The sequence below is a fragment of the Prionailurus bengalensis genome, chromosome A2 (assembly GCF_016509475.1).
Source record: "Prionailurus bengalensis isolate Pbe53 chromosome A2, Fcat_Pben_1.1_paternal_pri, whole genome shotgun sequence".
Classification (NCBI taxonomy): Eukaryota; Metazoa; Chordata; class Mammalia; order Carnivora; family Felidae; genus Prionailurus; species Prionailurus bengalensis.
The window spans coordinates 8,070,415-8,094,481 of NC_057348.1; the positions used below are offsets into that span (position 1 = coordinate 8,070,415).

The 24,067-nt window shown below is 52.2% G+C and overlaps 1 protein-coding gene across 5 annotated transcripts in view; it reads left to right on the forward strand.

The window, feature by feature from the left end:
• ILF3 (interleukin enhancer binding factor 3) overlaps nt 1–15,461 on the forward strand; it is a 33,490-nt gene extending 18,029 nt beyond the window's left edge. For 2 of the 5 annotated variants that reach the window (XM_043586525.1, XM_043586526.1), the window contains exons 6-20: nt 740–831; nt 1,220–1,315; nt 1,987–2,098; nt 2,520–2,617; nt 3,186–3,297; nt 3,406–3,516; nt 3,818–4,017; nt 4,434–4,601; nt 5,056–5,193; nt 5,280–5,456; nt 5,554–5,707; nt 5,861–5,914; nt 9,326–9,691; nt 10,814–10,942; nt 11,560–15,461. In XM_043586525.1, coding sequence (XP_043442460.1) covers nt 740–831; nt 1,220–1,315; nt 1,987–2,098; nt 2,520–2,617; nt 3,186–3,297; nt 3,406–3,516; nt 3,818–4,017; nt 4,434–4,601; nt 5,056–5,193; nt 5,280–5,456; nt 5,554–5,707; nt 5,861–5,914; nt 9,326–9,691; nt 10,814–10,942; nt 11,560–11,696 — 2,144 coding nt within the window. In that variant the 3' untranslated portion in view covers nt 11,697–15,461. Of the gene's footprint in view, nt 1–739; nt 832–1,219; nt 1,316–1,986; nt 2,099–2,519; nt 2,618–3,185; nt 3,298–3,405; nt 3,517–3,817; nt 4,018–4,433; nt 4,602–5,055; nt 5,194–5,279; nt 5,457–5,553; nt 5,708–5,860; nt 5,915–6,364; nt 7,783–9,325; nt 9,692–10,813; nt 10,943–11,559 lie in introns of those variants that run through there. The other 3 variants (XM_043586527.1, XM_043586528.1, XM_043586529.1) reach the window with 3 other exon arrangements.
• The last annotated feature ends 8,606 nt before the right edge of the window (nt 15,462–24,067 follow it).

Genomic DNA, 24,067 nt, shown 5'->3' on the forward strand with positions numbered 1-24,067 from the left:
CTCACACTCTGCGCCCTTGTTGCTATTTGATTACCTTTGGTTCTGATACCTGATTCCAATTATCGATTTAGGGACGCTGGACCTTTGACCAACAGGACTCTCTCTGTCAAGGGCTGGGGCTAGGGCAGTCCCGCCTGGTGGGCGGAGGTGGTCCCCTTTGCTGCAGATGCCTCAGGGGATGGCCGTTGTGGGAAGCAGAGAGGGAGTTCATTTCCACTCCCCCCACCTATTTTGGTTGTTTTTATTTTTGGGTTCTTTTTTTGTTTTTGTTTTTTTTGGAGGGAGGGTTGTTTTTTTTTTGTTTTTTGGTGGTTTTTTTGTGGGGTTTTTTTTTTTTTTTTTTTTGCTTTTGTGTTTTTTTGCTATTGAAATTTTTAGCATAGCTAATTTATTGGGAGATCATGGGGAGGAAGCAAGGTAATCGTCTATTAGAAGATAGGATCCACCTATCTGTCCCCCTCCCCCATGGGATTATTCCTTTTAGAGTAATTTCCCACTTTTGTTTTTGTTACTGTTTTTTGTTTTTGTTTTTGTTTTTTTGGAGGGGCCTCCGATTTTTATGATCTCCTCAGGGCAGAGTTAAACACACTCTAGCTTCTCCTTCCCTGGTCTAGGGTGGAGAGGACTTGAGATTCTGGGAGCCTCGGCTGCCCTTTAGGAAGCTGCCACATCCCCTTTCCACCTGACAGAAACCCCTTGGTCAAACTGTGCCTTGTCTTCTTATTCCATCCATGAATAGAAACGCTATCAGTCAACGATCCCCCGGACGTTCTGGACAGGCAGAAATGCCTTGCTGCCTTGGCGTCCCTCCGACACGCCAAGTGGTTCCAGGTTTGCATTTTGTTCTTCTATTTGTCTTTTGGTAGAGAATTCCTAAGTTTTAGCTTGGCTAACTTTCACCATAAAGTTTCGGTAACATTGAAGATCGCCGTGCCGCACTTAGTACCTGCAGGCGTGCAGTTGCTAAAGGAGCGCGCACAGACAAATTTGACACCCCCAGAGGAGGCTTGTGACTGAGTAGGTGGGCTGCTGCTGCTTTGTGCCAAGAGTAACCTTGTTCTCGTCCACCTGGTGAAGTTGCCACTGACCACGCACTTGATGGTCTTGAACGTTCACCGTTTACCCTTGACAAAGTAGCGCCTTGAGACTCGTGTTTTTCATGTTTGCCTTGTGTTGAGGAAGGTTCCTTGGTGTAAAGAGCCTGTACTTTGTTCTCTAGGCCAGAGCCAACGGGCTGAAGTCGTGTGTCATTGTCATCCGGGTCCTGAGGGACCTGTGTACCCGCGTGCCCACCTGGGGTCCCCTCAGAGGATGGGTAAGGACCTCGTAGCCGTGGCCATCTGGGGTTCGTGTGCACAGAGACTTTCTCCCATATCCCAGTAGTACGTTATGGTAACTGGGCCCGAGTGGCGCTTCGGGTTGTGGCCGAGGCACCCCTGTGCTAGCCATATATTGAGCGAGCACTTTGTGCCACACCCTGGGTGGGGGATGAGAGCTAGACCAGAACCCCCCCTCCCGCCCCACCCCGTGGTGGGCACAGAGCTTGGCCTAAGGAGAGGGCTGGCCAGGTAGCACTTCCTGTGATATGCTCTACTCCAAGAAGAAGCATTTTTGTAGCTGCTCTTGGAAAGGGGTCAGCAAACTCTGGGGCCCATAAGCCAGTCTGGCCAGCTGCCTGTTTGTCTACAGCCCATAGTTGAGAGTGGGTTTTTTATTTTTAAGTGGCTGCATAATAAATACAAGCACCTACATAAAAGCCACGTCTTGGCTTCTTGGCTTCTATAGTCTGAAAGATTTAATGGTTATCTCTTTAAGGAAAGGTTACCCAGCTGGGCTCTAGTTGTCCTGTCTTTGGTTTAGCTTCAACTTGTGAACTTGGAGTGCTCTGATATCCCCCTCCCCCTAAACACACACACAGTGACAGCTCCTCGATACAGGCCGACCACCTTCTGGACAGTGGAGTTAACTGTCCGTCTTGCCTTTCAGCCCCTCGAGCTTCTTTGTGAGAAGTCCATCGGCACAGCCAACAGACCCATGGGTGCCGGCGAGGCCCTGCGGAGAGTGCTGGAGTGCCTGGCGTCGGGCATCGTGATGCCAGGTTGGGGCCTTGTGCTTTGCAAGTTGCAGGGAAAGGACAGGGATTGAGGCCCTGAGGCCACTTCCTGGCGGGTCCCTTGACCGGGTTAGGGCAGCAGCAGCCCCGTGTCCCCCCTAGGACTGAAGCATGTGACTACCCTCTTGCACCATCATATCCAGCCCTGTGCCGGCTCCGCAGCTGTGACTCAGGGCGGATCCGGGGCAGTGGTGACCCACTCCCACGCGAGCTCCTTGCTCTGAGACACGTGGATTATTTCTCTCATGGGCTGGATGCCGAGTGGGTCACCGAGCTCAGCGTGTTTTCCAGAGCTGGGTGTGGATGGGGCGTGGGGGGTAACGCACCTGGTTCCCTCAGCCAACACAACTCTTCCGAGATGCTAAAAGATAATCCTCTGCATATCTTCCTTGTTTCCTGCCTTCAGATGGTTCTGGCATTTATGACCCTTGTGAAAAAGAAGCCACTGATGCTATTGGGCATCTAGACAGACAGCAACGGGAAGATATCACACAGAGTGCGCAGGTATAGTCATCGCCATTGCCAACGTGAGCCCTTACCCAGTCTGTAATCACTGGCTTCCAGTTCCATTACTGGGTATTTTCAGGGTAGCCACTGGACTCGTAGGCTCAGGTTGGGGATCGAAGGTGAAGGGATCGTGCCTGATACAGGGCGCCCCAATCTGGGCTGCTTCTTTCCCCTGGCGCCACGCGTGCTTGTCGCCTATCCCCTCGGCCTGCTCGAGTGCTGTTTTTGGACACCGAGTTCAGCGGGGAGATGTATTTGCTGTGTGGACTGCTCCAGGGTCCTTCCCTTGCAGGCCCACCACGTGGCTCCGTGTGGCAACCAGTCCCCAGGTTGGGGTCTCCTGTATTCCTGTTGAGGGGGGTGGTCACAGGCTGGCCTTCCCCCACAGCAAGGCTGGGCCCTGGCAGTCAGGCCTTCCCCTGGCTGTTGGGGGACCCCTTGCTGTTGTAGGGGAGACCCTTAGCAACCCCCTCAGCTCCCACCCCTTCCAGAAGGTATTAGCAAGCGCACACACTTTGGCGAGGAGCACAGGGCGGCTAAGTCAGGTCCTCTTCCCCTTCTCCAGCATGCTCTGCGGCTTGCTGCGTTTGGCCAGCTCCATAAAGTTCTGGGTATGGACCCTCTGCCTTCTAAGATGCCCAAGAAACCAAAGAATGAAAACCCAGTGGACTACACAGGTAAGCATGCCGTGGGGCCTGGGCCCCAGGCTGGGCGGCGGCAGCACAGACTCCTCGCAGAGCACAGGAGGGATTCTCAGCTGTTTCTCTCGTGATCTCTTCCTTCAGTTCAAATCCCCCCCAGCACCACCTATGCCATTACACCCATGAAACGCCCGATGGAGGAAGACGGGGAGGAAAAGTCTCCCAGCAAAAAGAAGAAGAAGATTCAGAAGAAAGGTACCAGCATTCACTTCTAGCCCTTAGTGTATCTTCCATCTGGCTCAATTAAGAGTCATCCCAGAGTGACGAGATGCTCGCTTTGGCTTTAGTTTTCTCAGGTGTGATCTTTTCTGAAATGACTAACCGTAACGTAGACGTAGAACAAAAAGTGGGGTGAACGTACTCGGGAACGACATAGATGAGGCCTTGGCCTGTGCAGGCGCCTGTGCCGTGCCATAGGAGGCCACCAGCAGCGGTTCCTCCTCCGCAGTTGAGCGTTGGCTGATAGTCCAGAATGATGTTGGTGTTCTCTCTCTAGAGGAGAAGGCAGAGCCGCCTCAGGCTATGAATGCTCTCATGAGACTAAACCAGCTGAAGCCAGGACTGCAGTATAAGCTGGTTTCCCAGACCGGTCCAGTCCACGCCCCCATCTTTACCATGTCTGTGGAGGTAGATGGCAACTCATTCGAGGCCTCTGGACCGTCCAAAAAGACTGCCAAGCTTCATGTGGCCGTTAAGGTAAGTGTGGTGAGCAGTGTTGTGCACCGTGTGCTTGTTCTGAGGACAACAGAAGCGCTTCTGTGTGTCGGGCTCCTTCAGAACCATTACACGGTCTCAAAACCCCCAGTGTGGACAGCGTGAGGCTTAGAGAGGGTGCGTGAAAATTGAGAGGAGTCGATTTTTGAATGTGTGCCAAATCATACGTGGAAGAATAGCTTTGTCGTTGTGGCTGACAGTCCCCAGATGTGGCTGGGCATCAGAGTTTTGTGCTGGAAAGGGAGCGGGATGGCTAGTGGAGAAAACACCCTCTGGATTGCTGGATGCCACCCTAGAAGCTTCTGACTCAGGATCCAGGGGGTGGGGGGAGAGCTGCGTGGTTGGCCCTGGTACTAAGCCCTCCCTAACTGGGGGCCCTGCGGGTGTCCCTCCTGCAGGTGTTACAGGACATGGGCCTCCCTACCGGCGCTGAAGGCAGAGACTCCAGCAAGGGGGAGGACTCGGCCGAGGAAACGGAAGCGAAGCCGGCCGTGGTGGCCCCTCCACCTGTGGTGGAAGCCGCTTCGACCCCCAGCGCCACCTTCCCCTCAGATCCCACTGCCGAGGTGAGCACGTGGTGGGTGCCGGAGTGCCCGACAGGATGCAGCAGGCAGTTCTGTGTCCTATGAAACCAGGGTGGTTACTGGTCCTGCTCATTTTCCCCAAAAAGAGTAACTTCCAGTCCAGGAGCCTATACAGGGAGCTGGGCGTGAGCCTTTGAGCCACGACCAAGAGGGCCCTGCTGATGTTGACCCAGTGCCCAGGGCTGCAGTGGGGCGGCCCTGGGTCAAAGTCAAGTCATTCCCCAGAAGTCGGATGCAGGTGGAGGCAGTCCCGTTGCTGGGAGGCCCTCAGATGACTCCCAGAGGCCGGGGGGGGGGGGGGGGGCGAGGGTGGTGAGAGAGAGCAGGGGAGATAGCGTGGAGGGCGTCTTTTCATGATTCAGGGGTGGCTGCCTTCCTACACGTGCTGGAAAGCCCTTAGCTGAGTTTTTTGGTTTTCTTTTCTGTTTTCCCTGAGAACGTAAAACAGCAGGGGCCGATCCTGACCAAGCACGGCAAGAACCCTGTTATGGAACTCAATGAGAAGAGGCGCGGCCTCAAGTACGAGCTCATCTCCGAGACCGGGGGCAGCCACGACAAGCGCTTCGTCATGGAGGTGAGCGGCCAGCTCCCCCAGGAGAATCCCCCTGCCACAGGAGAGGGTGGTGTCGGGCCACACCGACACACGTCTGTTCTTCCCAGGTCGAGGTGGATGGACAGAAGTTTCAGGGTGCTGGCTCAAACAAAAAGGTGGCAAAAGCATATGCTGCTCTCGCTGCACTAGAAAAGCTGTTCCCCGATGCCCCTCTGGCCCTGGAGGCCAACAAGAAGAAGAGAGCCCCCGTGCCTGTGAGAGGTGGACCGAAATTTGCTGCTAAGGTAAGCGTTGCCCCTGTGGTCTCCAGCCGTGGCACGAGCTCACCTGGGGTTGGGGTGTGAGGTGAACGTAACCGGTCTCCGTTCTTTCCCCGTGCAGCCACATAACCCTGGCTTCGGTATGGGAGGCCCCATGCATAATGAAGTGCCCCCGCCCCCCAACCTCCGAGGGCGGGGAAGAGGAGGGAACATCCGAGGTCGAGGGAGAGGGAGAGGATTTGGTGGCGCCAACCACGGAGGCTACATGAACGCCGGTAAGGACTCTCATCCCGTGTCGTCCCCACGGGCCCTGCTTGCTCCTGGGAGCGTGTGGGTCCCCTGGGATCGGGTGACCGGCGGGAGACTCTGGGAGAGGCGGGGGCAGGAGCCCCGCCTTCCACCCCGTAACCCTGTCTGTTCCTTTCCAGGCGCCGGATATGGCAGCTATGGGTACGGAGGCAGCTCGGCAACGGCAGGCTACAGTAAGTGTGTGTTTCTCTTTGTCTGCGGTTTGGGGGGAAGCTACAGCGGAGCTCCCACGCCGGAGTTAGGACGGGGCGGCCCACCAGCAGCAGCCGCCTTGAGATTTAAGAGCGGCTCGCACCTTTTCCCAGTGATTAGGGCAGACGGTCCTCAAGCCCCTATTCTGCAAGAGTGTAGTGTGTTCTTTAAATGTTAACACATGTATTTGTGTGACTTGAAAATTTCTTAAAAGTCAGAATTTTAAATTTCTCTGCTTTAAGCCATGCGAAACACCAGTCCTGTGATTATGCTTTTCCTGACAGTGCACAGCTCTTGTCTTGAGAAGGAGCCTTCACTGGGGGGTTACAGGAGCAGAGAAATCTAAAACATGAATTTCAAATGTGGCGCTCTGTGCCATTTTTCAAAAGAATTCTAATTTTTTTTCTCTGCTCTGTCTCCCCCTTTTGTAGGTGACTTTTTCACAGACTGCTACGGCTATCATGATTTTGGGTCTTCCTAGAGCATCTAAAAGTATTGCACACAAAATCAACTTTTTACTCCAATTTTCTCGAACTCCAAAACCCAAAGTGTCCGTGCTGTGCCCCTGTGCTTCACTGGGTTTCTCAACCGTGGCTTGTCACCGCAGCTTGTCTGAAACTCTTAGCCTGCAGAATTTAAGACAATGGCAGTTTTTATCGTGATTTGCCTTTGAACTTGGTCATATTGAAGTTCACAATAAGTGGAAAACAATTTTCAGAGAATGCATTTTTGTGCAGAATTGCACAGAATTCTAGAGCCAGCGTTGGTCAGCATCAAGGCAAAAGCCCACCTTTGCTTTTTATGGAAAGCATTACTTTATTTAAGAGACAGATAATAATGCATTTTAATCTACCTTTGTCTTAATTTACAGCAGGTTTTGTATGAATTTTTAACATTTTAACAAATTCCCAAATCTGGTTGATGCCTTTGACAGTAATGAAAACGATTTATCACATCCGAATCCAGAGCAACTGGCTTTTTTTTTTCCTTTTTTTTTTTTTTTTTTTAAATCTTGTAAAACGTGGGGAACATCGGGAATTGTACATTGTGCTAAGTTAACCTCTCCCGCCTTTTGTAAATGCTCTGGTGGGTTCTTGTTTGGGAATGCGGTATTTCGTGGCTGGTTTAGTTAGAGGTGAACTCTCAAAGGTATCAAAACTGTGCTTCCATTATTAGTGCAGGAAACAGACAGGCTCTGAGGGAGAGAGAACGTGGAATTTTGCAAGTCCTAATCACAGCTGCAAATGCATGGGATTCTAGAGTTTGTTTTTTGTTTTGTTTTAACGGGGCTTTAAAAAGAATTAAGCAGAAAGACTTAATACGTAGCCCAATTCTCCAGTGAAGAACCGGCCTCAGCGGGGCCTGTGCTGCTGGGTGTGCAGCCATGATGGATTCCAGAAGGTCTGGAATCTTCTGCCCTCTCACCTTAGGGTGCAGGCTGGAGTTTCTGACTTCTCCCTGTGTGCAGAGGCACACGGAGGCAGTGGGATTCTTTGCTGAGACCCCCGTTTCCCAGTGGAAGTCCTTCTTGGAAAGGGCATGGTTGGGCTCTGGTCAGCAGGCCTTTGCCGCAAAGCCTGTCTTTGAGTTGACTTGCAAGATTTTGCGTTTCTTCGGCAAAAACTGGTCAAAATGGTTACTATACAATTTGTTCCCAGAGGTTTGAAACATTCAGTGAAACTTTTTAAAACTTTGCATGATGTATTTTTTTTTTTTTTTTAGAAAGTTATTGTTTGAGAATAATGTCTTTTTATACCAGGAAATAGTTATCCTGAAATGACGTTGAAACCTTCTCCCCCCCCCTTTATTATTTTTTTTTTTTAATCAATACATGTTAAAGTAACAAGTCCTCAGTACTTGGCGTCTTCATTCATTCCTGTGCTTGAGGAGGGACAAGGAGGTGTTCAGTTTAGGCTGTGGGGCAGCCGAGGTGGTGGGGTTCTGAGAGGGGGTCTGAAGAGGACCTCCTGTCCTCCAGCCTCCTGGCCAGGCCTCCGCATGTTTGTTCCCTTGCATCGTGGGCCATGTCCTTCTTGGTGTTTTGGCTTTGTGATGGGGGCGGGTGGAGGGGTGGAGGAGGCCGCCTGAAGAAAATAAACTGATGTCACAGATCAGTTTTATCCAAATTCTTGTTCAAACAATCCAAGACATGGCAGTGTGGGGTGCACATCTCCAGTGGGTGGAAGGCACGTGATGACTCCCAAATTAGAACTCTACCCAAAAGGCGGGGAACCCTTGATGTTAAGTGGGAAGGAAGGCTAGGCTGTGTGGGAGTATCCCTCCCCCTCCCTCTCACCCTGGGCACAGTGCGAGGTGGAGGGGCACCAGGCTGTCTGTATAGATGGGCAGCACCGACCAGCAAAGTCGTGCCCGCAGGCACCCCTGCCCCGGGAGCCAGGAGCTCCGCTGCCCCCACGTGAGCGTTGGGGATTGCCCTGCTGGGCTCGAGAGCCACCCACACGCCCCGGCCTCCCCTTCCTCCCACCGCACTTTAGCCCACCCATCCCCCATCGGCCCACCTGAGTGTTTGGTGGGGGTGGGGTATGGACATACCTGTCTCGTGGGATCTACACCTGGTGACCAAAGGAGAGTCTTACTGTGACATTCTCAGCTTCAGGGTCTGAGAATGTGGCGGCCTCCCTGCACGCTTGTCAATCCTGCTCGGTCCGCCTGCCCCCGGCAGCTGTGCTGGGAACAAGGAGGGGCCCTCTGGGGGGGCCGTCTGAGGCTGTAGCTTGAGGCCCAGCCTGGATGTTCTGATCCTGACTTTTTAGCCAGTCTCCTTTCCCCCACGTTTGCACGAGCCACACCAGAGAGACGCCCCAGGTCATTTGGCCAAGTCTCCGTTTGTTCCTCCAACAACCATGTCAGACTAGTTCTTCCAGGAATGAAACCAGGTTTAGGGGCCTCATTAAATGTCTGGGGGTCACCCAGGCCTGTGACTGCAGAGCCTCTTCCCAGCACAGCGGGGGGGGGGGAGGGGGAGGTGGGGGTGGCCGGCTGCTTCTCTGGGGCTTTGCTTTTTTCCCTGTCACCGTTGGGGACATCTGGGTAACAGTCGTGAATGTCATCTCGCGCTCGGATCTCATCTCATTGTAATGTTGACATCCGCTGCAAAAGCTGCTGTTGGCGTGCTGTCCTGCCGCTGCTTGGCAAAGATCCATTGTTGTCATCAGCTGATGGGTGAGTGGAGCTGAAGGCTGGACCAGTCCAAACCAGGCTGCTTTAAGGACCGGAGCCACTGCTCCTCGCCCTCCCACCTCCATTCCTCTGCCCTGGCCTGGGCAGTGGGCTTGCGGGTCAGCCTTCAGGACCCACAGCCACGACCTTCCCTGTCTTTCCCCTCCCCCGGCTCCCCCATCCTATGCCTGACCCGCTGCCTTCCTGTTTAGGTCAGTTCTACAGCAACGGAGGGCATTCTGGGAATGCCGGTGGTGGCGGCGGCGGGGGCGGTGGTGGCTCCTCTGGCTACGGCTCCTACTACCAAGGCGACAACTACAACTCACCAGTGCCCCCGAAACACGCTGGGAAGAAGCAGCCCCACGGGGGCCAGCAGAAGCCCTCGTACGGCTCAGGCTACCAGTCCCACCAAGGCCAGCAGCAGTCCTACAACCAGGGCCAGTACAGCAACTACGGCCCCCCACAGGGAAAGCAGAAGGGCTATAATCATGGACAAGGCAACTACTCCTCCTACTCAAACTCCTACAGCTCCCCCGGGGGCGGGGGCGGATCAGACTACAGCTACGAGAGCAAATTCAGTGAGTTGGCTTCCAGGGCCCCGAGGCCTGGCCGGGGTCCAGGCCAGCGGCGCATCCCGTGGAGTGGCGGAAGCTCAGCATTGCCCTGACCTCTTGCCGAGGGACTGGAAGGAAGCCGGGCGGTGCTGGCTGTCGGGTGGGCTGTAGGGAAACCCTGGAGGCAGGGTTCCCTTGGCCCAGATCCGTGCCTTTCCCTTCCCATCCATCTCCTTCTCCGAAGGCAGGCCTAGCGGAGGCTCCTATGCCAAGGAGGCCTGTGGGTTGAGGCTGGGGCACAAGGGTGGAGTCTGAGTCTGGGCCGGCTGCCGTGAAGTGACCTCCAGGGCTCAGGCGACAGTGTTGTATCAGGCCCCTGAGGGCGCGTGAGCTACTTCTCCACTCCACCTCTCCCTCCACCTCTCCCTCCACCTCTTCCCTCCACCTCATGCACAAACCCAGCAGGCTGCAGCTGTGCTGGCAGCGGAGTAGGAAAGCGTAGATGTGCACTTGTTTCCTGTGAAGGGACGTTGGTCAGCGAGAAGGCCAGGGACCTTAAATGTGCATTTTGAGAGAGCGAGAGAGTGCGCAAGCGGGAGAGGTACAGAGCGAGAATCCCAAGCAGGCTCCATACTGTTAGCGTAGAGCTCCACGTGGGGCTTGATCTCATGAACCATGAGATCATGACCTGAGTTGAAATCAAGAGTGGGACGCTTAACTGAGTGAGCCTCCCAGGCACCCCCCCCCAGGGTGGGGCAGGGACTTTAAAGAAGCTGTTCTGTGTGTGGGCGGAGGGCACTGGGTGCCTGGTGACAGGTGGGTGGGAGGAGAAGCTGCTGTGTGCTTCCCGAGGTGGGGGGGAAGCTTGGGTTGGAGGAGTGGGTGGGAAGACAGCGTGGAACAGGGCCTCAGAACTTGGTGACCGGGCCGCCCCAGAGCACGGGGACCTTGCAGTGCTCCGGCCAGCCCCTAGCACTCCTCAGTTGAACTGACATGTGCCAGATTTAAGCAGCCAGGACGAGGGGGATACGCAAAGGCCCGTGGTCTCAGCCTGGGGCCTGCCCCTTCCGGGGCCACAAGGATCCCAGAGCACCCCAGCTGTGTCTTCACCGAGGCCCCTTAACTGCACTGTCTTCTCTCCCCCAGACTACAGTGGTAGTGGAGGCCGGAGCGGCGGGAACAGCTACGGCTCAGGCGGGTCGTCCTACAACCCAGGGTCACACGGGGGCTACGGCGGAGGTTCTGGGGGCGGCTCCTCATACCAAGGCAAACAAGGTGGGCCTGGATCGGCAGGTGGCACAGCACGGCTCGGGAGGGGTCCGGCGGTGAGGGGTATCGTACGCCCGGCGTGGGCAGGCGGGCACCGTAGGCAGGGCTGCAGCGGCACGTGCCATCTGGCTTCCATGTGGGGTGGGGACGGGGACAAGGAGACGGAGACGTGAGCACGTGGCTGCGGGCACACCTCCAGCTTCTCGGCTTTTCAGAAGCAGACATCCAGATGCTGCCCCGCTCTTAAGACGCTGGCACCTGTGTGGAAAAACGCTGACAGGGCTGAGGCCCAGTCTGGCGTGTGCCCTCCGGCTAGGGGCTTTGGGCTCGGCCTTGTGTTCAGGCAGCCCCCAGATACAGCTCCCACTGCTGCTGTCCATACGGGCCCACCCGCACCCCTGACAAACCGGGGTCCGTGGGTCCACATCACAGGGTGGTGGTGACGACCAGACCAGACAGCGCAGGAAAGGCAGTGGCTACACCCCCCCCCCCCCACCCGTGGCCTCACCCGCGGACACCACGTGGGCACATGCGGCTCGGGTGTTTGTTGGCTATGGTCCGGAGCTCTGACTGCGGGGCAAGCCCCGCGCCCCTTGGCTCTAACCCACCCCTCTCTTCCCTAGGAGGCTACTCGTCACAGTCCAACTACAACTCCCCCGGGTCCGGCCAGAATTACAGCGGCCCTCCCAGCTCCTACCAGTCCTCACAGGGCGGCTACGGCAGAAACGCAGACCACAGCATGAACTACCAGTATAGATAAAGCCCCCGAGGGGTGAAGATTTGTACCTTCTGCACTTCCCCCTCGTCGTAAGATTCAGTTTTATGCATCACAGTTAACATGTCAGCTGGCCCCTCCAGGCCCCCTCGCCCCAACCTGTCCACATTGCTGTGTTGTGCGGTGCAGCTGGTCACTCCCGTGACCCGTCCTGTGACCCTTATTTAGCTGTGTTTGGGACTTCCGTGTCTTCGATGGTTTGTTAGTTGCCATTACAACTTTGTCTGAGTAGAGTTTGAGTTCTTACAGTTAAGTATCCTTCTGTCTATTTACAATTGGTGTTAGCGTTAACTCAGTTTGTCTTTAAATAGCTCCAGAAGGGATACATCATCTGTTAATGCTTTTGTGAAGTGAGTTAAACAAGCTTTCTGTATTTTAATGCTTTAGTGTTTCAGTTTTATAAGTGAAGATTTTATTTTAAAAACCAGTGGGAAAGAGTGGGGTTTTTTTTGTATGTCTGGATCATTCAGGCAGTACATCTGAATTAAGCTGAATGTAGACAAATAAAAGAAAAAGAAAACTCTGCGCCCGTCGTAGGCCTGGGTGTCTGACCCACCAGCAGTGTGATGGGCAGGTTCCCCCACTGTTCCCAGCATGGGAATGCGGGGCGGGGGTGGCAGGACAGCCCCTCGTCACCCAAGGGTCCAGTTCCAGGCCTCTCGGTGCCTTCACTCCAAGGTTGGCCAGGGCCAGCAACCCGGTAACACGGGGTCTTGTTTTGTCAGTGTCCCGGGGGGCTCCAGGTGGTCTGCAGAGTGGCCTACGCTCCTGTTAGGGGTTTGCTCCCACAAGTCAGCATGCTTGCTTTCTTGCCCCGTGAATTCTGGCGTAGCTTTAAGTACAGTTTCATGTCACTGTGGAGTGGAACCTACATAGGTTTGGTACGTGTAACCCAACTTGCAAAAGGCCAGTTGAATCTGGCTAAAGCACCCCAAGATCTGGGAAGCCCAGCCTGGAACCTTCTCTGTCTGGATGGTGTGGTTTTGTGTCCCCAACAGCTGCAGCCTCGTGGTGCTGCCCCCCCGCCCAGAGGTTCCGAGTGTGCAGGCGGGGTTCTTTCTATCCGCCCAGCCCTGTTCTAACAGGTTTCCCTGGAGTGGTGCATCTCAATCAGGCAGTTTTGCATTGGGGGACGTTTGTCACCTAGTGGGCGGGGGCCAAGGATGCTACTGACCGCTCTGCTTAAGTGTCAGACACGTGGAGGTGGAGAAACCTGCCCTGAGAGCAGCCTTTCCCCACTCTGGCCCTGCCCCAGGGGGTGGGCGGGGGCGGCACTGTCCTTGCCTTTGCCCAGGCTTCGACTCTGTCTGGGAAGAGCCTCTCCAGTGAGTCTGGGCTGCATGTCTGCAGGGACCCTTCTCCTCTTCCCATCTCTCTGCTATCCCTCAGACCAGGCATCGTTCGAATTCTGAACTGCAGGCAGTCCTTGGCCTCCTGTGCTTGATGAACCATGGCCTTGGGGAGAAGAGCAAACCATTCTCGATTCAGAACTCCTCAGCTGAGGCAGAAAATCCAGTGTGCCTTCAAAGGATGAAGATGCGCCTTGGAGAGGTGGAAGAAAGGTGTTCTGCACTTAAAAAGAAAAAAAATATGGGAAGAATTTGGCCTTCTGCTGGAGCAGAGGAGGACCCAGATACCAGTGGTCCAGCGTGGGGAGAGGGAGGGATGGTGTGATGCCCACCCAAGAGGCAGTCCACAGTGCAAGCACCAGGGTGGCCTGCAGTACACTGGATGTGTGTGTGCATGTGCACTAATAGAGACGAGAGACAGGCCTTAGGGATGGGTCCCAACCCAGACTTCGATGGGATATGATATGTCCATGACCCATCTCTCCTGGACACCTCCAGGGGCTGGGAAAAGGAGATCATTGGGACCCTGTGTTGAAATGAGAAGATCCAGGCTGTGGGTGGGGCCTGCACCACTCCGGAACCCACGGGGAAGAACGTCCCCCCGCCCCACTTCCAGATGCCTTCAAGCTATGGGCCTGTATTCTCAGCTCAGGTTTCCTCGCCATCAGTTTCCCAAGCAGTGACCACCACCACGTTGAAGTTTCTGAATGTAGACCCTTCACAAGGGCAAGAATCTCGAAGGCATTGGAGAAAACTCCCAGGCCACCTTGATGTGGAGACCTCAGGGAGCTGTTACTTGGTGCCATGTTTTTGTGAAAAACGGCAGATCTCCAGGTTGCTGGTCGCTGAGGGGTGCTGGTCCAAGTCCCTGGGCCTGGCCTGAGTGCTCCCAAAGCCAGGACAAGTGTTACTGACCTGAGAGACTTTCGTTGCCAAGAAGAAAGCAGTATCTGAGAAGCAGGATCTTTCCTTGTTTCATCTAGTTTCTGGTGACTTCTGGGCATTCCTTGGCTTGTGACTGCATTCCTCCAGTCTCTGCCTCCACCTTCACATGACCTCCCTGAGAGCCTCTTATGTCTCAGATCTCCTTCTTACAAGGACACCAATCATTGGATTTCAGGTCCACCCTAATCGTGGGTGAGCACATCCCAAGATCCTTCACATTCATAGGTATTGGCACTTAGGAGTTGGATGTATGTTTTTGGGAGAACATTATTCAACAGCCTGCAGAAGCATCGGGTGAAGACTTCATCCCATGCTGCTAGAACAGCCCTGGGAGTTTGTTGACCACAGCCAGGATCACCACGGTCAGCATGGCCAGTGCCTGTCCTGAAGCGACAGCTCATGAGCACACGTGCCTTGGCATCCCAACTGCTTGAGGACTTCATTGGTGCTAATGGCACTGTGGTGTAGCCGACCAGGAACAGTATCTCCGCCCTCAGGACTGCCACCGCAGGGAGCTGGGTTCAGGAAGGTGTGGCTGACACCATGAGCATGGAGAAGACCTGGGTGCTGGCCTGTCACCCATTCAAAGCTGATCGAATCCTTTCCAGCCTGCTGCCCTCCAAGCCCAGGAAGCCAGCCTGGAGGAGGTTCTCAGATGCTTCTCTGGGTCCTCCTCAGCCAGGGACACGGTAGGCAACAGAGAGATGCTTCGGTCCGCGTGCTGCCAGAGAGGATGGTGACACGCGTCTTTCACCAGTGGAGATCACCAGGAGCATCAGCAGGAAGAGCCAGTGGGCCCACAAGCTTAGCAAGTCGATCAGGATAGGGTTATTTGGTGGATAGGCCATGAGTGTCAGGGACCTGGGACTGGACACCACCCCAGAGGGCTCAGGATGCTTTCGGAGGGAGGAAAGGAGAAAGACCTCTACTGAGGGAACAGCTGGCTGTGTGTGGTGGGCTGAGGTGACGTCACAGGGGCAGAGCTTTGCAGGGATTTTCAGATGATCCCACGGGGAGGTGTGGGGTGGTTGAGACCTAGGACCAAAGGGGCCCTCTAAGCAGTAGTGGGGCACATCCAGTATTTCCACCTTTCTGCATTGAGCAGAATCACTAGGGTCCTGGTTGTCCCTCTGGAGTGGGGTCCAGTCTCACCTGGAAGTCAACACCCAGCTGCCTCCACTCTGGCAGGGAAACATGCACTGTTCCTCTGACCACTGACCATTCTTGAGTGGTCAGCATGGCCTGTTCCACCCCTAGGGACTGGCCTGGTCCAGCTGGGCTCAGCCTCAGGACTCAGTCAGTCAGTCTCCAGGTGTGAGCCCGCCCCACACTGTCTGTGCCCTTTGCAGGCCTCTCCTGAGACTTCTGGACACAATCTTGGGCCACCCACCAGCAAGCCCTGGCCTGGATGCTCATTCTAACCCATCCCAGAATAAATGGAAACTTCATGTGTTCATTGTTGCATTCACTGCACATGTATTTATTGGGTATTGCTTATGTATGGGTCCGGTAATAGGTGCTGAGAATATAGCAGAGTTGCTTGGATATCAGTCCTTTGCAAGGTGCTGGGAATATGAACCTGGACCCTGCTCTCCTGTGGCTTCCTGGTACCAAGAGGGCCCTGTCCTAGCTGGTGCAGGGAGTGCCGGGAAAGACCTGTGTTTTGATACAGGACAGTTAAATGGAACCAGGTATGTTAGGGCGGGTGAGCACAGTTTATGCCATGCAGAGGAACACCGTGCACAGAAGTTCAGCTGGGTGGTGAGAGGGGACTTCAGAGAGATGAAGTCAGGCGAGCGAAGCATTCTTGTTGCAAGATGGTAAGTATGGGGTTGCAAGATGGAGGTGTCAGCGGGGGGCAACCAGTACAAGGCCTTGAAAGCCAAGGCTGCAGTGGAATTCAGACCTTTATTCTGAGGGCAGTGGGGAACCATGCATGGAAAGATTCTGAGCTGGGAAGAACCCAGGCTCAGTCATGCTTCAGAACAGTCCTTTGTTGGGCAAAGAACAGGTGTGTGGGAGAGGTGAGAATGGAGGTCAGGTAACCAGCAAAGAGGCTTAATTGAATTTTGGGACGTCGGGGGCTGAGGTTCAGGGCGGTTTAGGTGATAGTCTATTGGACTAGGTGAGGAAAGCCCTCTAGACCCGCAAGGGGTGATGACTGCAAGTTCCAGACAGAGCAGACTGGCCCAGAGAGGGGCATTGCGTTGCCTCGGGCCACAGGAAGTCGAGGGTCCCTACTCTGTTACCGTTACTGGGAGACAAACAGGAAAGTCTAAGGTGCCACCATGGAAGTCGTTCCCTGGGGGTCGTACGTCCTGGACCCATGCCCTTCCCAGCATTTCCCAAGAAGCTGGCAGCTAAGCTTAGCCTACCTGGCACCGGGCTGTCGCAGTGAGAATGTCATGGAAAGATAGCCCTCATCCCTGGCTGGATAAACCAGAGAAAACAAACTCTGTCCTCCTAGGACAACCATCAACACTAGGCTCCAAGTAGCCTATTTCAACGACAGAGGTATTCAACCCCCCCCTTACTCCTCTTTCCAGAGGCTCTGCATTCCCCACTCTGTGCCCCAAAATATCACGACTCCCGCTCTTCAGGGTCCCAAGGCTTCAGTAACCACTGTTTGAGGTTTTTGGGGGGCGTGTTTTTATTTTAAGAAGCCTTCACGCCTTCTGCGGAGCCAAAGTTGGGGCTTGAACCCACTAGCCTGAGATCCAGACCTGAGGTGAGATCAAGAGTAGGGCGCTTAACCGACTTGAGCCACTGAGGCGCTCCTCAGTACCAGCTTCTTAAGGCCAACTACCTAATTCCCGTTTTTGGAGGCTCCCCTGGGCAGCTGTGGCGATCCCAGGAAAGGGGAAGTTAGATCTGCTGAGAACCCCCGCCAGCCAGGTCTCTCGAACCTGGGCAAGGGGCGCAGAAGCCGGCCCACTCTGGTCCCCGCGAACACGTCCTTTACCAAACCGTCTATTTGCCCTTAGGTCCGCCGGGTGCACACCGCTCGCCCCTCTTATGCCCATTCAGTAAGCACCGTTTGGAACAAAATATTATACAGTCTGCAGTCACCGCCCTAAGACACAGCGCCCTTGTGAGGGAGACCGCAAACTTCCAATTGGACGCTGTTGCAGGCTCGGCCCACGACTACGCCCCAGAGGTGTCTCCCGCCGGGCGCTCACAGCTAGAGGCTGGAAAAAGGACGCTTTCCCAAAGCTCCGCCCGAGCGCCCGCCGGAGCTTCCCTGGTCTCCCGGCAACGCGCGTGGCGCTGTCCAGCGTTCTGAAGCCGCGCTCCCAGCGCCTCTCAAATAGTGGCGGCCTTCTGGCGCCCCCCAGTCTTCCTTGCTGAGCCGCGCTGAAACCCCGTAAGCAGAAGTAAATAAATCTAAGCAGCGCCCACCTCCACACCCCAGTTTACCTCTTGGTAATAGAGCTTGCTTCACTCCACCCTCCGCCGAAAAAGCCCCACCCTCCCATCTACCTCAGAGGAAAGCTAATTGCAAACAGAGGCCTTGCAGAACCTGGAGCTGTGACCCTCTCACCTTCACCTCCCTCCCTCCAGCCACACTGACCTCACCGCTGCACTGCAAACAATCCAGACACATTCCCCCACCTCAGGGCCTTTGCCCTCACTGTTCCCACTGCCTGAAATGCTCTGAGACTTTTTCTTTTCTTCTTTTTTATTTTTCTTCTTCTTTTTTTTTTTTTTTTTTTTAGATTTTAAGTAATTTCTACACCCAACGTGGGACTTGAAATCACAACCCCGAGATCAAGAGCACTCTCCACCAACTGAGCCAGCAGGCGCCCCTCATGATCTTTTCATGGCTCCTCCCTCCTCTCCTTCAGGCATTAACTCACATCTCACTCAGTGATTCTGGTCCTGACCAGGCTACTTAAAATAGTCACCTCCCCAGGAGCTCCTGGCTGGTTAAGTCAGTAGAACATATGACTTTTGATCTTGGGATCTTGAGTTTGAGCCCCACATTAGGCACAGAGATGACTTATAAAAAAAAAAATAGTCACCTCCCAACCCTTTCCTCCTCTTCTCTATTTCCTAGCACTTATCACCATCTGAGATACATCTTTTACTTATTTTTCTTGTTTGCATATCCAGGGCATGGATTTTTGTCTCCTAGTTCACTGTTGTGTTGGCCAGCAGTGAAAACAGAGTCTGACACAGAGTGGACACTTCATCATGTTTATTACATGTATATTCATGTGTGTATTTGAGCACTTAACAGTGTGCCAGCCCCTGTATCCCATCATAATGACCCTCTGTCCCAATTTAAAAAGGAAGAAAGTGATACTCAGAGAGTGGCATCACCTGTCTCAGTCGATTAAGCGTCTGACTCTTGATTTCAACTCAGGTCATGATCTCACTGTTTGAAGTTCGAGCCCCGTGTCAGGCTCTGCACTGACAGTGTGGAGCTTGCTTGGGATTCTCTCTCTGTCTGTCTCTTCCCCTACCCAGCTTGCACAGTTTCTCTCTCTCTCTCTCAAAATAAATAAACTTAAAAAAAGTGTTGAAGTATTAAAGCTTCTAGAAGATTAAGAAAAAACCCTCCATTAGTATATCTAAGTGAATCAATAAATGTGACAGCAACAGTAAGAAAATACATATCTGCTAATATATGCTGATAAATGTGAGTATAGACAAGAATGAATAAATACCAAACGTTACTTAATATTAAGGGGTAAGAACTGTTTTGACAGGGGACAGGAGTGGGAAACGTAGTAATTCCCAGTATACATTTTATCCATATTTTTTAAACTATGTGGTTATATATTATCTATTTTATTTAGTTATTAATTATTCTTTTAAAGTAATCTCTACACCCAATCTCTGTCTTGAACCCATGACCCCCAAGATCAAGAGTCGCATGCTCTACCAACTAAGCCAAACAGGTGCCCCATTATTATCTATTTTAAAACTTTAAATAAGCTTATTTAATTAAAATTGAATCATGGGGCACCTTGGTGGCTTAGTGGGTTGAACCTCTTGATCTCAGCTCAGATCATGATCCCAGGGTCGTAGGATCAAGCCCTGCATCGGGCTCCACACTGAGCATGGGGCCTGATAAGATTGTCTCTCTCTCCCTGTGCCCCTCTCCTCTGACCGTGCACTCTCCCACTCTCTTGCTTTTCAAAATAAATGTAAAAAAATATATATTATATATATATGTATATATATTATATATATATGTTTGATTCATAAGTAAGGCTTATTACACGCCTCTGTTTTCTAAATTTTTGTTACATTTAATGTGTTTTTGTGTGTGTGTACATGTTTTCATTTTTTTATATAAATTTTTTACTGTGGAAAATATAGAAAATTTACCATTTTAAGCTTTTTTCACATTGGCCAAGAGATTCCCCCCCCCCCCATTTTATGGAGATATAATTGACACATACATTGTATTAGTTTTATTTATTTATTTATTTACTTATTTATTTTAAGTAAACTCTGTGCCAATGTGAGCCTCAAACTCATGACCCTGAGATCCAGAGTCACTCGTTCTGACTGAGCTAGCCGGGCGCCCCCGTATTCGTTTTAAGTGTACAGAATAATGATTTGATGTATGTAATATTTCAAATGTACTTAATATTTAGGGGCGCCTGGTGGCTCAGTAGGTTAAGCATCTAACCAGCTCAGGTCATGATCTTACGGTTTGTGGGTTTGAGTCCACGTCAGGCTCTGTGCTGACAGCTCAGAGCCTGAGACCTGCTTTGGATCCTGTGTCTCCCTCTCTCTCTGCCACTCCCCCTGCTCACACTCTGTCTCCCTCAAGAATAAATAAACATTGGGGCGCCTGGGTGGCGCAGTCGGTTAAGCGTCCGACTTCAGCCAGGTCACGATCTCGCGGTCCGGGAGTTCGAGCCCCGCGTCGGGCTCTGGGCTGATGGCTCAGAGCCTGGAGCCAGTTTCCGATTCTGTGTCTCCCTCTCTCTCTGACCCTCCCCCGTTCATGCTCTGTCTCTCTCTGTCCCCAAAATAAATAAACGTTGAAAAAAAAATTTAAAAAAAAAAGAATAAATAAACATTAAAAATATATTTAATATTTGGGAAATGCAAAGATCCAGAACTATTAAAAGGGAATTTTTTCCTGCGTGTTAGTAGGACGATCTTCCCAGATCCCCTCCCCAGTGAAAACTGGGGGAAAGTCTTAAAATAACAACCATTTAAAGTCTCTGGAAGGGGTTCTAAAGGCATACAGTAAATGAGGAATCAACTATTCAAGAAAATCTATGAGAAAAGTCACTTAAATAGTGAGCGTTTCCAGTATTTGATATCTTCTACCTCCCTGCCTTCTACCAGTTCAGTGAGATGGCAACTCCACTCCATACTGGTGCAACCGGGCACATAGGGTTTGCTCACCCTTAGCCCCCAGCTGGGGGAATCTCTTCTCACCAGGGGCAACACCCCAGCATTTCCTATCCTGCTCTCGGCTGCCTGTGTTAGGCTGTTTGAGGCAAGTGCAGCTCTTCCAAGAGAGGATAACAGAACTTCCAAAATTATGGGCAGACTCCAATGACCAGAGCCAAGAATGTCATGGACTCTCAAATGGGATAAATGAAAAGAAATCCACACTGAGGGGCGCCTGAGTGGCTTCAGTCAGTTAAGCATCCGGCTTCAGCTCAGGTTACGATCTCACGGTTTGTGAGTTCGAGCCCCGAGGTGGGCTCTGTGCGGACAGTGCAGAACCTGCTTGGGATTCTCTCTCTCCCTCGCTCTCTGCGTCTTCCCCACTTGTGCGCTCTCTCTCTCAAAATAAATAAAGAAAAAAGAAAAAGAAAAAAAGAAATCCCCAAAGAAACCAGAAAGACAGAAACAGGTCACAGGAAAGAGTATTTTGATTGAGATCCTAGTGGGTTTTGTTTGTGTTTTTTCGTTGTTGTTGTTGTTTTAGAATTTTAAACATACATTTTAATTTGGTACTGGGGCTAAGAGGTAGGCAGAGTGCTAGAGAAGTGTCTGGGATTAGAAGAATATAACAAGGTAGGGTTAAGTCAATTGGTTGGGTGAGGGGAGGCAGCTACCTGCTCGAGAGGGGCAGCTTCAAAGTATCCATCCAGGGGCGCCTGGGGGGCTCAGTCGGTGGAGCGTCTGACCTCAGCTCAGGCCATGATCTCCAGGTTTGTGAGTTCGAGCCCCACGTCCATCAGGCTCTGTGCTGTGAGCCTGTGAGCGCAGAACCCGCTTTGGATCCTCTGTCTCCCTCTCTCTGCCCCTCCCCCCGCTTGTACTCTCCCCAAAATAAATAAATCTTTTTTATTTTTATTATTTTTTTAAATTTTTATTTATTTTTGAGACAGAGACAGAGCATGAACGGGGGGAGGGTCAGAGAGAGAGGGAGACACAGAATCTAAGCAGGCTCCAGGCTCCGAGCTGTCAGCACAGAGCACGATGCGGGGCTCAAACTCACACACTGTGAGATCATGACCTGAGCCGAAGTCAGACGCTTAACCGACTGAGCCACCCAGGCGCCCCTAAATAAATCTTTTTTAAAAACGTGTCCATCCATTATGGCTTCCACCTGTCCCTCTTCATAGTCCAAGACCTGAAACATCCTGCAGCATGCTGCTCCCCGGGTCATCTCTGAAAGCACTCAGCCTGACTGCAGACGGAATACGCACAGGATTCGCTTACTGAAGACCACGGCTGGATCCAGCTCATAGCTTACACCCAACGATGGCTTGGTCACCTCTGCCACCACCATGTCTGCCTGCTGCAGCCAGGCTACGTCCCGCTCATGGAGGAGTCTGTCACTCTCACCCCCGGCAGCCTCTTCCCCATGCTTGCCCAGCTTGGTAGCCACCGGGTGCTCCGTGAGTACCTCCCAGAAGGGCCAAAGCTGGGTACGATCTGCTGGTACAGCACCCAGAGCCCAGTCCTTGCCGCTGCAGGGGACACTCACGCAGAAGTACAGGTCATGGTGGCCTGGCTGGTCCAGCTCCCTGTGCCTCTGTGTCCCTGAGCTCCCAAACTCCCGCTACCGCCTCCGCCCAAGATCCGACTTCTTAACAGTGAGAATGGAAGCTACAAGCCGAGCATGTTCAGCGGGCTAAGAGAAAATAATTGTCAACCTATAATTATATACCCAGTGAAACTATCTTCCAAGAACCTGGGCAGGGCGCTTGGCTGGCTCAGTCATTAGAGCTTACAACTCTTGATCTCAGGGTCCTGAGTTGGAGCCCCCTGTTGGGCATAGAGGTTATTTTTTTAAAGTCCATTTTATTCATTTGGAGAGAGAAAGAGAGAGAGTATCTGTGTGGGGGTGGGGAGAGGCAAGAGAGAATTTCAAGCGGGCTCCGCACCGTCAGCGCAGAGCCCAATGCCGGGCTTACACCCACAATCGTGAGATCATGACCTGCGCTGAAGCCAAGAGTCAGCTGCTTAACCAACTGAGCCGCCCAGGCACCCCACCGAGTTTACTTTAAATATTTAAAAAAAAAAAAAACCCAAACCTTTAAATCAGTAGCTACAAATATTTCTTCACGGAAAACAGCATAACCAGATGGGGTTACAAGTGAGGTCAATAAAATATCCCAGAAACAGATAATCCCAATCTTGCACAACTTCGTCCAGCACATAGATATTTGAACACCGAACTCAGGCAGATACAGTACAAGAAAGGAAAACTCTAAACCAACATATTTTATAACAGAGCTATGATGCAGGAATTTTAAATAAAATACTCATTAAAATTAATGTAAAATGCCATAACATGTAAAAAAGATACCATGACCAAGGTGGGCTTATCTCAGGAATAGAACTAAATTTAGTAGTAAATAAAAAAATAAATTTACATCACTGGGCACTTTAAATGAGACGAATAATATGGTCATTTCAGATACTGGAAAAGCATACAATGAACATTTATTTATGATAAAAATCTGTTAGTGAACCAAGAATTGAAAAGACCTTTTTTTTTCATTTTTAAAATGTTTATTTTTGAGAGAGAGAGAGACACACACACACACACACAGCATGAATGGGGGAGGGGTAGAGAAAGAGAGAGGGAGACAGAATCCCAAGCAGGCTCCAGGCCCTGAACTGTCAGCACAGAGCTTGGCATGGGGCTCGAACTCACAAACCATGGGATCGTGACCTGAGCCGAAGCTGGATGCTTAACCGACTGAGCCACCCAGGCGTTCCTGAAAGGACATTTCTTTACTTGGTATGGTGCATCTTCCAAAAACTTACTGTAGACATCATACATAAGGGTGAAATGTTGAACGCATTTTCTTTAAAACATCTTCAGGTTTTTGTATGGGGAGTAAAGAACAAAAGCCGTAAGACCAGCGCAAGATGTCTACCGCAATATTCAAAGCAAGTGATGCTAGTGGCTGGGCCGGAGTGAGAGCTATGGAGGGGGTGTAAACCAGTTGATCCTGTATAGATTTTGAAAGCAGAGCAGCCAGAATTGGCTGACAAATCAGATGTCGCGAGTAAGACAGTGAGAGGTCAAGGACCACTCCTAAATTTCTGGTCTGAGTTCCTGGAGGTACTGAGCTGCTATTACTGAGAAGAGGAAGATGGAAGGAGGTAGGCACGGTTGGGGGGACAATCGGGAGCTCTGCTTTAGACATCTGAAGTTTGGGTGCCTACAGACACCCAGTGGAGATATCTAGGAGGCATCTGGGAAGACGAGAGAGGAGTTCAATGAGACAGAACTACACTGAGAATAAAAACTTGGGCAATGTCATTGCACAGATGTTTTAAAAGCACAATGTGAGTTACAGGTGACATGATACAGAATGATGGGGGCAGGGTAGCCTCATTAAGATTGGGGAGTCAGGAGCAGTTGATAAAATATGAGCCAGCCATAGGGATACCACAAAGGGAGAGTATTGCAGACAAATGCAATGGCAAGTGCAAAGGCCCTGAGGTGGGTCTCAAGGGTGGGCATTTTTCAGATATGGCCTCAGTGAAGATTCTCCACCCTAAAAAGCCCAAGGCTCCTAGGTCAGTCTTGCGCACATCAGCACAATTGAGGCCAGTGGGCCACTGAGAGGCAGGATTCTGGGGCAATGGCGCCCTCTGCTGCCCATAACAGATACA